This window comes from Lynx rufus, unplaced genomic scaffold (assembly GCF_022079265.1).
Source record: "Lynx rufus isolate CCGP_SWC_20201006 ecotype Redwood Valley unplaced genomic scaffold, mLynRuf1.p SCAF_16, whole genome shotgun sequence".
Taxonomy (NCBI): Eukaryota; Metazoa; Chordata; class Mammalia; order Carnivora; family Felidae; genus Lynx; species Lynx rufus.
This window is the reverse complement of record NW_025814830.1, coordinates 1,969,039-1,983,617: the sequence shown is the minus strand read 5'-3', so window position 1 is coordinate 1,983,617 and position 14,579 is coordinate 1,969,039. Positions and strand designations below refer to the sequence as shown.

Sequence of the window (14,579 nt, the reverse complement as noted above, 5' to 3'; positions counted from 1 at the left end):
AGACAGGACAGCTACATATAATGTAAAATCTTGGATGGATCCTGATCAGAAAAATGACTGTGTTAAAACCATTGAAATGTAAATAAAGTCTGGAGTTATTTAACAATGACATAGCAATGTAGGTTCCCTAGTTGTGAAAATGAACTATGGTAAGGTTAAGGTGGTAGCATTGGGGGTTCTGGGTGAGAGATATTTTGGAACTCACAGTGTTATATTTACAAATTTTCTGCAAATCTAAGTTATTCCAAACTAAAATGTTTATTTTGAAAAACTTGCAAATGTTTATGATTTAATAACAGTGAATTATGTTAACCTCTTCTTTTTAAGTGTTTTAAATCTTTATTTTTGAGAGTGAGAGAGACAGAGTGTGAGCAGGGGAGGAACACAGTGAGGGTGGACACAGAATCTGAAGCAGTCTCCAGGCTGTAAGCTGTCAGCACAGAGCCTGACACGGGGCTCGAACTCATGAACTGTGAGTTCATAACCTGAGCCAAAGATGGACACCCAACTGGGTGAGCCACCTAGGCACCCATAAAATCTTTGTTTTTTTTTAATTTTCTATTTTTAAGTAATCTCTACACCCAATATGGGGCTCAAAGTCACCATCCGTAGATTAAGAGATGCATACTCTACTGACTGAGCCAGCCAGGTGCCCATAAAATAGTTCTATGTTTCAGTTAATATCTTTTTTTTTTTTCCTTTCAATGGTGTCTATTGCCTTGGTAGTGATTTCAAAAGTGATACTATCCCTTTTTAAACAAAATATGTTCATATACTCCAGCTTCAAATTGCTACTCGTCTCCTGCACCAAGCCTGATGAAATGGTCCTCCATAACCTCAAGTTGGAAAAGCAGAAGTCCATCTTGAAATCTCTTTTTCACCACCACAGCCAACTGCCATCAAGATTTAACACAGAACAGTCTACCTTGTAAACATCTCAAAAGTCATTCAGTCTTTTCCCACATATGCAATCTGTTTACTGGCTGCACCTGCACCCTTTCTAAAATTCAGCTGACACCTCTTCCTATGTTCCTCTTTGTCCCCCACAGTTTACTCTTCAAATATTGACCAGAAAATATTTTCATGCACTCATCTTGCCCCATAAGCATTATATTTCAAACGTCCACAATTTCTCTTAGATATGAGGCATAACATTCATAGCATAGCCTCCAGAGCCAGCAGTAAGTAAACCTAGTTTTCCCTCCACCCTCACCCCAGGCCATGTGCATCATAATCAGGATTTACAATTGCAATCTCAGGTATATCTTGGGAAAATTTAATATCTCAATTTGAAAATTACACATTCAGTGGTATTGCCAGTATGTTCACATTATTTCAGGACTGTTTTCTGGAATCTTAACTTCTCCACTGTTACCATTAAAAAAAATACAACTATTGGGGCGCCTGGGTGGCTCAGTCAGTTGAGCATCCAATTTCAGCTCAGGTCATGATCTCACAGCTTGTGAGTTCGAGCCCCGTATCAGGCTCTGTGCTGACAGCTTGGAGCCTGCAGCCTGCTTCAGATTCTGTGCCTCCCTCTGTCTCTGCCCCAACCCACTCACGTTCTGTCTCTCTCTCAAAAATAAACATCAAAAAAATTTTAAATAAAAAAACAACTATATAAATATACACATATTAATTACAGATGATTTCATGTACCATGCTCTTTAGTATTTCATATTAAGCTGATGTCAGTGTCTCACTCACCCATCTCTCTGCAATGAAACTGGCTCATTATGGTTCTTAACATTCCTTGAGGTCTCACTGCATCAGTGACTGAACAGGTGGAAGACGATTCATATTTCCCTGATGAGATGAGGGAATTATGTATTTCTTCCACAGGAGACACAATACAGCCTGAATATGCTGGGGTCATGGTTCATGAGAACAAAAGAGCTAATACTTGGAAAACATGCAATGATTAGTACAGCGACATTCACCAGCCACCAACTAGAATTATCAAAGAGAGGCAAGTAAACATAAATAATGGAAGAAATGGCATTAAATGATACAATGGTGGTCACCAAAACAAGGATGCTTTGGGTGGCTCTGGTCTCAGGGGAGGTCTGGGGGACAGATTGTTCCTATGGATGCATTGGACCCTCTGCTTGTGACTGTGAAAGAGAAAAACCATGGAGCTGCTGGCCAACGTCATGTGTCCCAAACACAAAATGTCAAGGAAAGATGTCATTGCTGCCTATGATGAGCCTGTGATCTTGTCTCTACATTGTGAAGCACAACAATATCCCAAACACTTTTTTTGGTAATAGTTTTGTTGTTTCATTTACAGTCATATAAACGGGAAAAAACTTATTTGCTAGCATGTGGAACACCCTGCGCGGGATACTTGAGGGGCCAATGTACTTTGGAGCTTTCACTTTAAGCTCTGCCCACCTGGAGTTCCCAGGGCTGATGGTGATGGCCTGGAAGACACTCAAGGGCAGGTGGAACAAAGGGACATACCTCTGGCCACTCCGTGAACATATAAAAGAACGTAGCATCCATAATAAATGGTGAAATGTTTCAGCCCTAGCGCTGCCATCGTCTCTGGGATTCCTCTAGAGAGAATGGGCAAGGAGTTGGCTACACTCAGGTGCCTGAGAACCAACTTTGTGGATCTCGGCTTGCATCCTCTGCAGCAAAGGGACATCTAATGATAGAAGAGTGAGAAACTGCCCAGGATTCCAATGACTATGTGGAATAGGAAGATCACTACTATATTCAAATCCACCGAGGCCATTCTGTCATTGTCCAGAACTCACACATAGAGGGTTCTGCACGAAAATAATGAGTTTTGGGCTACACTTTCATGGAAAATAAAATCTTCACTTACCTCTCCCTTCCCCTGAGAGTGAACATCTAAACTCTATTGTCTTTTGTTAAGAGATGTCCAAAGTTACATGTGTGTCTTTTTATAGCACTTACAATGTGTGGGTCACTGTTATTACTGCTTTCCCTATTGCAACTTATATAATATTCACAACCCTATGAGTTAGGAACTAACATTACTCTCATTCTATAGACGAGGAGAATTTAACCATGGGAAGTTAAGTGACTCATGTAAATAGCAGAGGAATCACGATTTGAACCTTGGTTGCCTAGTTGCAGTGACATGAATGTTTGCTACGGTACTATACTATGCCACGAACCTCGTTATGGATACACACACACACACACACACACACACACACACACACACACCCCTTCTCATATTTTAAATTTATTTTACTTACTAAACCTGGTTTGATCATTTCCCACTTTCGTTTAGGTATTCTTTATAACCAATATAACTAAGGAGTGAAGATTCAAAGGTATTAATAAATTATTCATGCACTGAGGGGCGCCTGGGTGGCGCAGTCGGTTAAGCGTCCGACTTCAGCCAGGTCACGATCTCGCGGTCCGTGAGTTCGAGCCCCGCGTCAGGCTCTGGGCTGATGGCTCAGAGCCTGGAGCCTGTTTCAGATTCTGTGTCTCCCTCTCTCTCTGCCCCTCCCCCTCCCCCGTTCATGCTCTGTGTCTCTCTGTCCCAAAAATAAATAAACGTTGAAAAAAAAAAGTTAAAAAAAAATTATTCATGCACTGAGTAATTTTATTGAGCCAATCTGATTTATTTAATGTAGACAACTGTTAGGATGGCAGCTGAACTCATTTCATTTTTTGCCTGGACCAAAAGGACAATGGCATCCGTAACAGAAATTATGGGGCAGAACTGCACTGTGTGCTAACATATGGGACATGAAACATCACATAGTGATAAAGCATATTAGGGCAGAAAATATTAATCCTCTTTAAAGGGGGCGCCTGGGTGGCGCAGTCGGTTAAACGTCCGACTTCAGCCAGGTCACGATCTCGCGGTCCGTGAGTTCGAGCCCCGCGTCAGGCTCTGAGCTGATGGCTCGGAGCCTGGAGCCTGTTTCCGATTCTGTGTCTCCCTCTCTCTCTGCCCCTCCCCCGTTCATGCTCTGTCTCTCTCTGTCCCAAAAATAAAAAATAAAAAACGTTGAAAAAAAAAAAAAAAGATCACATCACTGTATGTTATTTTATAAAAAAAAAACCTGAAACTTGAATTGATATTTGATTTCAAAAAGCTATTTAAATACAGCACAAACCTGCCAAATGGAATTTGAGGGCTTGGAATCTTGGGCATTTAATAAATTGAAAAGCAAGAAAGGTGAATCATGAGCTGGGAATACTACTGAAATGATTTTAAACCAGAGGAAATATAAGTTAAAAATTGTTTCCTGATGAGATTTTAAACTAATTTATTAATTTAAATTAAAATACAAAAATAAATTCCTTAATTTTTTGCTCTTTGAAACCATCGGTTACAATGTTAACTTTTTCATAAAGGACCTTTCCTAATTTCATGAAGAGGATTATCTCACAGATCAAGAGACTACAGAGATTTGCAGTGGAGACACATTTACTGTCTCCATTAAGCACATCACACTCAAGTTACAGAAGAACAAATTTCAGCAATTCCCATTCAGTCATGCTATTTGTACTGTGAACCAGGTATTTTAATTAGTTCCATCACACTCATTATCACACACACATGCCTTTAGAGAAATCACATTATTGCTCCTGAAAATGTCTCTGTGACTCTTGCTCACGTTATTGAATGGCAGATTAATTTTGAAATTATAATCTTTTTGTTTAAAAATTTTTTTAATGTTTATTTATTTTAGAGACAGATAGAACACAGTTGGACCTTTCCCAACTAGACAAACTCTTTGTCTTGCTCATAAACGAACACTAGAGATATTCCACTAAGGCCAGAAAACCACACTACAAAACGTACATGGTCACCTGTTCTATTAATTTGTCATTGTATTGGGGGGTTAGCCAGGGCCATTTAAAATGGCATAAGAATTAGAAACAAAGATGCAGAACTATGTTTGTATGTGATTCAAGTATATGTCCCAAAACACAAGGGAACTGATAGAAAATCCAGTATTAAAAATAATTCAGTAAGCTAATAGGACATAATACTGACATACAAAAACAATAGCCTTTTTGTACATAGGCTAGTATTTTTTATTAAAAACATTTTTTAATGTTTATTTATTTTTGAGAGAGAGAGAGAGAGAGAGGCAGATTGAGAGGGAGACACAGAATCCGAAGCAGGCTCCAGGCTCCAAGTTTTCAACACAGAGCCCAATGCAGGGCTTGAACCTACAAACTGTGAGATCATGACCTGAGCCCAAGATGGACGCTTAACCGACTGAGCCAACCAGGCCCCCATGTACACAGGATATGTTTATACAATAGCCTAGGTGCAATAAAGACACATTTATGAGTTATTAAGAAGGCCTGCAGTTACAAAAGTGTAACATAAGATGAAATGGGGGCACATGGGTGGCTCAATTGGTTAAGTATCCGACTCTTGATTTCATCTCAGGTTGTAATCCCAGGGTCATGGGATCAAGCCTCCTGTCTGGTGCTGCACTGAGCGTGGAGCTCGCTTGGGATATTCTCTCTCTCTCTCTCTCTCTCTCTCCCTCTCTCTCTCTCCACCTGCCTCTATCCCCCACTCTCTAAAATAAATAAATAAATAGCTTTAAAAAATAAATGAAATAAACTAGCCAGTAATGAAACTAACAAAAATGTGTAAAGCCTATATGGGGGAAAAAATTAAACACTCCTGAAATATATGAAAGTAGAAATAAATGAATATAAATTCATGTCATGTTCTTGGGTAGAAAAAGTCAATGTTATAAAAAGGTCAGTTCTCCTTAACCTAATTTATGAATTTAATTTGATCCTGATATAGTTTTTTAAATATATTGACATAGTTTTTTGAACTAGCAATGTTACTGCAAAAATCTTACAGAATAATGAATAAAAATATTCACAAAAACTTAAAAAAATCAGTATGGATATCCTTATGAGATGTTTATTTATAAACATTATGATATCAGTGAAGCTAAAAATTCAGAAGTATGCCAAAGTGCATAAGAAAAGTTAATAACCAGCATAAAGTGGGGATAACATCATTAATGCTTGGTATTTGGGAAATGGGAATTCCTATCAAAATGACAATAAATGTTCTTTTTTGTTTTTTAAAATTTTTTCTTAAGTTCATTCATTTTTGAGGGAGAGGCAGAGGCAGTGTGTGAGCAGGGGAGGGTCAGAGAGAGAGGGAGACACAGAATCCAAAGCAGGATCCAGGCTCCGAGCTGTCAGCACAGATCCCAAGGCAGGGCTCAAACCCAGAAACCATGAGATCATGACCTGAGCCAATGTTGGACGCTTAACCAACTGAGCCACCCAGGTGCCCCGACAATAAATGTTTTTATTCTTCACATCCTACAGCGGGATAAAGGTCAAACAAAAGAGAAGTCTATATGGTAAAAAATAATTAAAAATGATTAAATGCCTTCCTAAGACCTGTTTCTCAAGCACCTGACTGTAGCCAACCTCTGGCTCATCATCATTAAAGACCTTGCTCAGCAACACTTTTGGCTTGAAAAATATCTTCGTTGAGTTTTGATGCATATTTGTTTAGTATGTTCCGAGTGGCCACTGGTGTATCCATTGGCATCACCTGCTTCTTGAGTGTCTTCCGGGACATCACGATTGGCCCCAGGAACTCCAAGATGATAGAACTTAAAATAAAAGCTCTGCTCACCTCTCTAACAATCAGCTGCTGGATCCTCACTGTGGGGGTAAATACCACTTTCTCTCTTCTTGTAACGGACAATGAACAGTGGAAACATCACAAAGAAATTTGACCAGGGGGTGCTGAATAACAAGATCACACAATCACCATTTGCCCTACTTTTAACCTTCCTTCCTGTGGGCCATTTGGGATTCATGACCTGGACCAGCATCTCCATAGTTTTCCACGTCTTAAGATACAAGCAGTGGGTCCAGCACATTCACAGGAACATCTCCAGAATTTCCCCAGAGGTGAGGGCTACCCAAGGCATCCTTGTCTTGATAAGCACCTTTGTATTGTTTTAAGCTCTCTCTTCCACCTTTTCATTTCATTTGGCTCTTTCTGAAAATCCCAGTTGGTGGGTGCAGAACCCCTCTACCCTAATTACTCCATGGTTTTTTTTTTAACAATCAGCCCTTCTGTTCTCTGGAGCCCTGACCTTATTGTGTCCAGGGTCGTCTCTGCATGCTACAGAAGGCATACACAACTCTCTAAAATGACAAGATACCTATAAACTATTGTAAACTGTTAAAGAATGTGTAGTCATGTGTTCATTCACTCCTTGCAAAGACTTAAGCACTGGAGGGGGCAGTCACTTAATAGAGAGGGTGTGAAAAACAAATCCAGCCAGCACCACCTTCAGGATTTCCACAGGAAAACAGAAGAGGAGCTATTAACTTGCATATTTCCTATTGAAGATTATTAACAGTATATATGATGCTGCTGAAAATGTGAAAACCTAGTTTTACAATTTGCTTGTATTATTGACATAAAGAACAGACATGTCTCTGGAAATATTTCAAAACCACTATTTCATCAGTACTAGGAAAAGTTAAGTATCTCTGAAAGAGTACACCTTTTACAAGCCTCCTCATCTGCACTTGTTACCAAGCATTCAGAAACAGAAAACAAAAAGATCTAATTTTCCGGGTACCTGAATGACTCAGTGGCTGACCCTCAGACTCTTGCTTTTGGCTGAGGTCAGGATCTCAGGGTTTGTGAAATCCAGCCCAGAGTTGGGGGGGGGGGTTGGGGGAGCGGACAGAGGGCTCTGCTCAGAGCCGGCTTGGGATTGCAGATCTAGCTCACTGCCCCTCCCCGCTTGCTCTCCCTCCCATGCTCTCTCTCAAAATAAATACATTTTTAAAAATCTAATTTTCAAGGAAAAAAAATCCTTCCAAAATAACCGAGAACAAAGATTTAAAAAAATTAAAATTGCAATGAAATTTGGCAATTAAGGGCTTAAGCAAATACAGGTGCCATGTGGTAGGTTTCAAAGACGTTTGGATTTGTAATTCATCTCGAGAGGTGTGGATTCGAATATCAAATCTAAAGAAAAAGACATTAATGAACACTTACAGAGGCAAAAATGTTCCTTTAAGGCAACTTGCCAGCTTTTCGCTCCCACAGCCCAGGGCGGAAAGCAGTCCAGCCAGTAGAGAGAAGTGACAATTCAGTGAAAAGCTCTGATGGGGAGTTAATACCAAACTGCACATTCTCCACAAAACGGTTTTGCATTTCGCAATGTAGCGTCCATCACCGACACTGACCACCCCGGCTTTTGCTGCATTAAACAAAGAGCTGTAACTGTCCGCGTCTCAGTCGACCCACTAGGACCTCCAGCCCCAAGTCCCCGCGCTGCTCCGCCTCCCCAGCTGGAGGCGCGTCTACACTGCTTGCTACAAATGTTTCCCCAGGCATCGTGTTGAATTTGTCAAATACCGCCGCTCCCAACAGAAGCGGCCCACCCTTCCCTAACCTTGTGCCCAGCCTGGCTCCAAACGACACCAGCGGGATTGGGAGGAATCCAAAAGCAGAACCTGAAACCGCGGGGCACAAAAGACAAACAGGACTGGCAGACACCAGGAAGCAGACCCTGAGCAGGGAAGGACACTGTACGCCCAGGCCCCGCCTAAACCCTCCGTGTCATAAACGCGCCTCGGCCCCGCCCAGCGACTCGCGCTTGCGCACTTTCCTGCAGACCCGGAACTGGATCGCCCGGAGCAACCAGCGCGCTCGGGTGAGTGAGTCTCCATTTTCCTGGTTTACACCAGGGGCCGTGCTCCTAAAGCCCCGCCTCCACATCCAGGTTTCGGGGTCGCCTGGAAGGTAAAATCCTTGCACTCACTAGTCCCTTTCACCTCTCGCGGCGTGGCTATAAGACGTTCCGATCCCAGTCGCTCGGGGCGGGTCCCGGGCCTCTGCATCGTTTCCGTTTAAAATCGCTCTGAGGCAGGTACGGGTCCAGCCTTTCTGTCTCTGGCCCTTGCAGACCCCGATCGCCCTGACAGTCGCTTTCCTGCTCAGAACCTTTCTCTGACTCCCGAGTCTCCCCACTGCCGTCCACCCCCAACCGCGTCGTGCACAGTCGTCACTAGGGAGGTGGATGCAGGCCCTTCGCCCCGCCGCAGGGAGGTCAGAGTGGGGACAGAGATGGCAGGGAAAGACGCAGAAATCTGCGGAGTTAGAAGGCCATCATAAAGTGTGGGGAGAAAGAACGGCGGGGATTGAAACAGAGGCCGTAATAGAGTGGGGTCAGACTGTTGGAGGAGGAATAGTGAGGCAGGGACACAGAAATGGACAAAAGGACAGAAGAGAAACAAGGACACAGACTTATACAGAGAAGAAAACACGTAGTGGTCTCAGACAAAGCACAGGACCCAAACCCAGGTGAGTATTGAATTGATTGGATATGGGGATATTAAGTTGTGAAGTACTGATTTGTGGCTTTATGACCTCATTAATCTAAAATTTGGTGAATTGTTCGTTATACAGAAGAGATTGAGAGTTGTGAACCCTGATGTTTGAGGCATCTGCTGTTTCTAAGCATTGCATCAGAAGATCAATTCCATTTGCAACCCCTACTCATCTAGAGGGCAGAGGACTAGCTCAGTGAGTTAACCAGGGAAGACTTTCTATAACCACATGGTGCTTTTTACAATGGCCATCATTAACAGTACTGTTTGTCTCTCTCCCTTTTTTCTGTGGCTCATGGTATTCTTTGGTGTATCCTCACACTTGTTTTGGCTTTAATCTCAGAATCCATTGGATATCTTTTTAATTTCCAAATTATGTTCCCTCTGAATTTTATTGTTCAGATTATGAATTTTATACACTTTCTACTCTATCATATGTTGGAACCATTCTTTGATTTCTGGTAAATAACTTTATAATATTTCCTTACACATCTGTTAAGGATGTTGATAATCTTTAACACTCAAAACGTGTTCAGGCAGTTAATTTAATATTCAACAGTTCTCTTTTTCCCTTAAGTGATCTTTTACATTACTGAGTTCCAAGCTGAAGTCTCCAACTAATTAGATTATCCCCTCAAGTCCCCTTTGTCTTTTCTGTACACATGTTGAAGGGTGGTCTGGATTGATGTGGAACTTTGTTCCAGCAGAGCCCATCTCATAATACAGAGATTGCTCAGAGCTCATACCCACAGGTGACCCTTTTTCATGTTTTCCAGGACTTGTAACTATTTGTAATTTCATACAGCTTTTCTGGAAAAGAGGAATTAAATGCTTGGGTTTGATCAAACCCATGAAAGAGAAGCCTTTCTTGTTCAGGAATATGAAAGGTAATCTGGAATTAGGACCAACACTTTTTTTTTTTTTAATTTACATCCCAGTTAGCATGTAGTGCAATAATGATTTCAGGAGCAAAATCCAGTGATTCATCCCCTACATATAAAACCCAGTGAACATCCCAAGAAGTGTCCTTCTTAACGCCCCTTACCCATTTAGCTCATCCTCCCACCCAGCACCCTTCCAGCAACCCTCAGTTTGTTCTCTGTATTTAAGAGTCTTTATGTTTTGTCTCCCTCCCTGTTTGTACATTATTTTTGCTTCCCTTCCCTTATGTTCATCTGTTTTGTGTCATAAATTCCACATATGGGTGAAGTCGTATGTTGTATGTGTTACTCTGACTGCTAATTTCACTTAGCATGATACACTCTAGTCCATCCATATTGTTGCAAATGGCAGGATTGCATTCTTTTCGATTGCCAAGTTAATACTCCACTTATATATATACATATAATACTTGTATATACATATGTATATACTTATATACATATATACTTGTGTGTGTGTGTGTGTGTGTGTATATATGTATGTATGTATGTATATATACACATATATATGTATGTACCACATCTTCTTTATCCATTATTCAGTCGATGGACATTTGGGCTGTTTTCATTCTTTGGCTATTGTCAATACTGCTGCTTTAAACATTGGGGTGCGTGTCCCCCTTCGAAGCAGCACATCTGTATCCCTTGGATAAATACGTAGCACTGCAAGTGCTGGGTCATTGGGTAGTTCTATTTTTAATTTTTTAAGGAACCTCCATACTTTTTCCAGAGTGGCTGCACCCATTTGCATTCCCACCAGCAGTGCAAAAGAGATCCTCTTTCTCCGCATCCTCGCCAACATCTGTCGTTGCCTGAGTTGTTACTGTTAGCCATTCTGATAGGTGTGAGGTGGTATCTCATTGTGGTTTTGATTTGTATTTCCCTGATGGTGAGTGAAGTTGAGCATTTTTTCATGTGTCGGTTGGCCATTTGGATGTCTTCTTTGGAAAAGTGTCTATTCATGTCTTCATTTCTTCACTGGATTGTTTTTTGGGTGCTGAGTTTGAGAAGTTCTCTATAGATTTTGGATACTAATCCTTTATCTGATATGCCATTTGCAAATATCTTCCCTCATTCCGCTGTTTGCCTTTTAGTTTTGCTGATTGTTTCCTTCGCTGTGCAGAAGCTTTTTATTTTGATGAGGTCCCAATAGTTCATTTTTGTTTTTGTTTTTCTTGCCTCTGGAGACATGTTGAGTAAGAAGTTGCTGCGGCCAGGTCAAAGAGGTTTTGACCTGCTTTCTCCTCGAGGATGTTGATGGCTTCCTGTCTTACATTTAGGTCTTTCATCCATTTTGAATTTATTTTTGTGTATGGTGTAAGAAAGTGGTCCAGATTTCTTCTGCATGTCACTGTCCAGTTTTCCCAGCTCCACTTGCTGAAGAGACTGTCTTTATTCCATTGGATATTCTTTCCTGCTTTGTCAAAGATTAGTTGGCCATATGTTTGTGGGTCCATTTCTGGGTTCTCTAGTTTGTTCCATTGATCTGTGGGTCTGTTTTTGTGCTAGTTCCATACTGTCTTGCTGATTACAGCTTTGTAACACAGCTTGAAGTCCGGAATTGTGATATTTGCAGCTTTGGTTTTCTTTTTCAGGATTGCTTTGGTTATTTGGGGTCTTTTGTGGTTTCATACAAATTGTAGGATTGTTTTTTCTAGCTCTGTGAAGAATGCTGGTATTATTTTGATAGGGATTGCATTGAATATGTAGATTGCCTTGGGTAGTATTGACATTTTAACAATATTTGTTCTTCCCATCCATGAGCGTGGAATATTTTTCCTTTTTTTTTTTTTTTGGTGTCTTCAATTTCTTTCGTAAGCTTTCTATAGTTTTCAGGGTATTGATTTTTCACCTCTTGGGTTAGGTTTATTCCTAGGTATTTTATGGGTTTTGGTGCAGTTGTAAATGGGATCGATTCCTTGATTTCTCTTTCTGCTGCTTCATGATTGGTGTATAGAAATGCAGTTAGGGGCACCTGGGTGGCTCAGTCCGTTAAGTGTCTGACTTCAGTTCAGGTCATAATCTCACTGTTTTTGAGTGTGAGCCCTGCGTCAGGCTCTGTGCTGACAGCTCAGAGCTTGGAGCCTACTTCGGATTCTGTGTCTCCCTCTCTCTCTGCCCCTCCCTTCCTCATGCTCTGCCTCTCTCCCTGTCTCTAAAATAAACATTAAAAAAAAAAAGAAATGCAATTGATTTCTGTGCATTAATTTTATATCCTGAGACTTTGCTGAATTCATGGATCAGTTCTAGCAGTTTTTTGGTGGAATCTTTGGGATTTCCATATAAAGTACAAGTCATCTGCAAAGAGTGAAAGTTTGACTTCCTCCTTGCTGATTAGGATGCCAGGACAAGCCCTTTCTGCTTAAAGCTATCCAGGCCATCATTTCAGAATTTACTTACACCCAGTTCTGCTCACTCAACTCAAACTTCTTAAGGGTAACTTGGTAAAATTACTCCCCTTCTGAGCCCCAGTGTACCTACCTGTAACATGGAGATGACAGACCAAAAATTCTGAACCTGAGCTAATAAGATCCCTGAAATGATTTTCAAAGTTGGGTGTGTTTTTGTGTTGGCAGTTTTCTAGATGAGGGTATGCAGTTATCATTAGAGTTTACAATGTGACCCATTTCCAAAAATAATAAAAACCACTTAGAGAGACATGCCTCTGTCAGCTCCACCCTCTCTGTGTGTCTTAGCTATATCTTAAAAATTTGTGTCCTCTTTTAACATTAAACCTTCTCATGGCTTCCCATCACCATGAGGACAAAGATCTAAACTCAGAGTGTAGTAACCAGGAGCTTTGGAACTCAGGTGGCAACTTGTTCCAAATTGATGGCATGGACAGGCTTCTGTGTCCTCCATCAACCATTCATTGGATGCTGGCTTCCTAGGGAGGAGCCAAGAACTTGAATGAGGGAGTTCCCTTAGGCTGAGTGCCAGGTAGACAAGACAATGCAGTTTCAGTAGAGTGTGTACGTTTCAGCAGGAGGGGAGGGCTTTCTGAAGAAATGCTTGACAAATGCACTTGTTGGACTCCATATAGGAGTTTATTCTCCCTGCATCCCTTCTGTTGCGGTGGGCAGCAAAGGTCTGTCTTTTTCCCATAGTAAGGTGCTCTCTGTATGCATACTCTATATGCATACTGTGGCAGAGGAAGAGGATATCTTGATTCTAAACATTAAACAACATACTTTTTGTCACACAGTATAACCTTACCTGAGAAGGAAGACCAGAAGAAGAGGGGGAAAAAAAAGGAGGAATGGCTCTTTTCCAGGTAAAAGTCATATTTTTCGATGATTGTTCTTCCTAAAATGTCACATTTTGGACTCATTAATCTTCTCCATCTCGGAGTTGTCCTGCCTACAGTGTTTACGCACACCCAGGGCCTTCTCCCAGACTCCTCTCATCTCCATGCAGATTCCATCTCACTGTGACCCAGTGACATGGAACTTGGGAAGAGGCTCCTTTTAGGTGGTTATCCTGTGAAGGAGTTTCTTCGCAGGCAAGAACTAGAGATGGGGGAAGTGGGCTGTCGTGTCCTTGAGGTTGGGCAGTAGGATTCTTCAGAGACTCCTTCTAGATGCCCATTCAGCTCATATAAATAAACCAGGATTAAAGAGATTACATACGTAAGTAATATATTAATCCTCACAAGTACTTGAGAAACCCTGGAAAATAAGACTGACGGGGAAATTTGCTTTCTCTGATTTTACAAATGCCTTTTGACGTTAAACGAGGGAATCAGTGTGCTTCTGACTCCCAAATATTAATACTTTGGAATAGAATGGGAAGTTCAAAGTATGGATAAGGAATAGAGAGTTTTGTTTTGTTAACACAATTAGTTTTAAAATGTAGAATCAACCTACTTTTCTAACAGTAAGTGTTCTTTAAATTATTTATAGCACATCCATCTCATAAAGACCATGTGTGGTGTTCTTTCAGGAACTCTTATGCCATAGATCTTTTAAATAAAAATGTATATAACTTAGCCTGACACAGGACCAGAACTTTCTGTCATCAGAGAGGCTGGTGCTCAATTTTCATTTTACTAATAATTGTTAATTTTTTTTTTGTATTAAACCCCTCTAGTATATATTTTTGTGGTTCAGTTCCACACAGTGGTACATGTTAGAAACTAATAAGTAAAATAACCATTCCCTCTCACATCTTTCACCATCACGGATTGTCTTCATCAGGAACCGATGTTCTCTTTAGTGCAAATCTTCTAAAAATGTATTTACGTATTGTAATGTGATTTTAGAAAATATTCTTCACTACATG

The 14,579-nt window shown here is 40.9% G+C and overlaps 1 protein-coding gene and 1 pseudogene across 1 annotated transcript in view; one reads left to right on the top strand and one right to left on the bottom strand.

Moving 5' to 3' along the window:
- Positions 1–1,823: 1,823 nt before the first annotated feature.
- LOC124511679 (vomeronasal type-1 receptor 2-like) lies at positions 1,824–2,894 on the bottom strand (annotated as a pseudogene).
- A 9,627-nt stretch (positions 2,895–12,521) lies between these two features.
- Positions 12,522–14,579, top strand: part of LOC124510813 (zinc finger protein 160-like) — a 339,108-nt gene continuing 337,050 nt past the window's right edge. The window contains 1 exon segment of the mRNA XM_047077466.1: positions 12,522–13,572. Coding sequence (XP_046933422.1) covers positions 13,558–13,572 — 15 coding nt within the window. The 5' untranslated portion in view covers positions 12,522–13,557.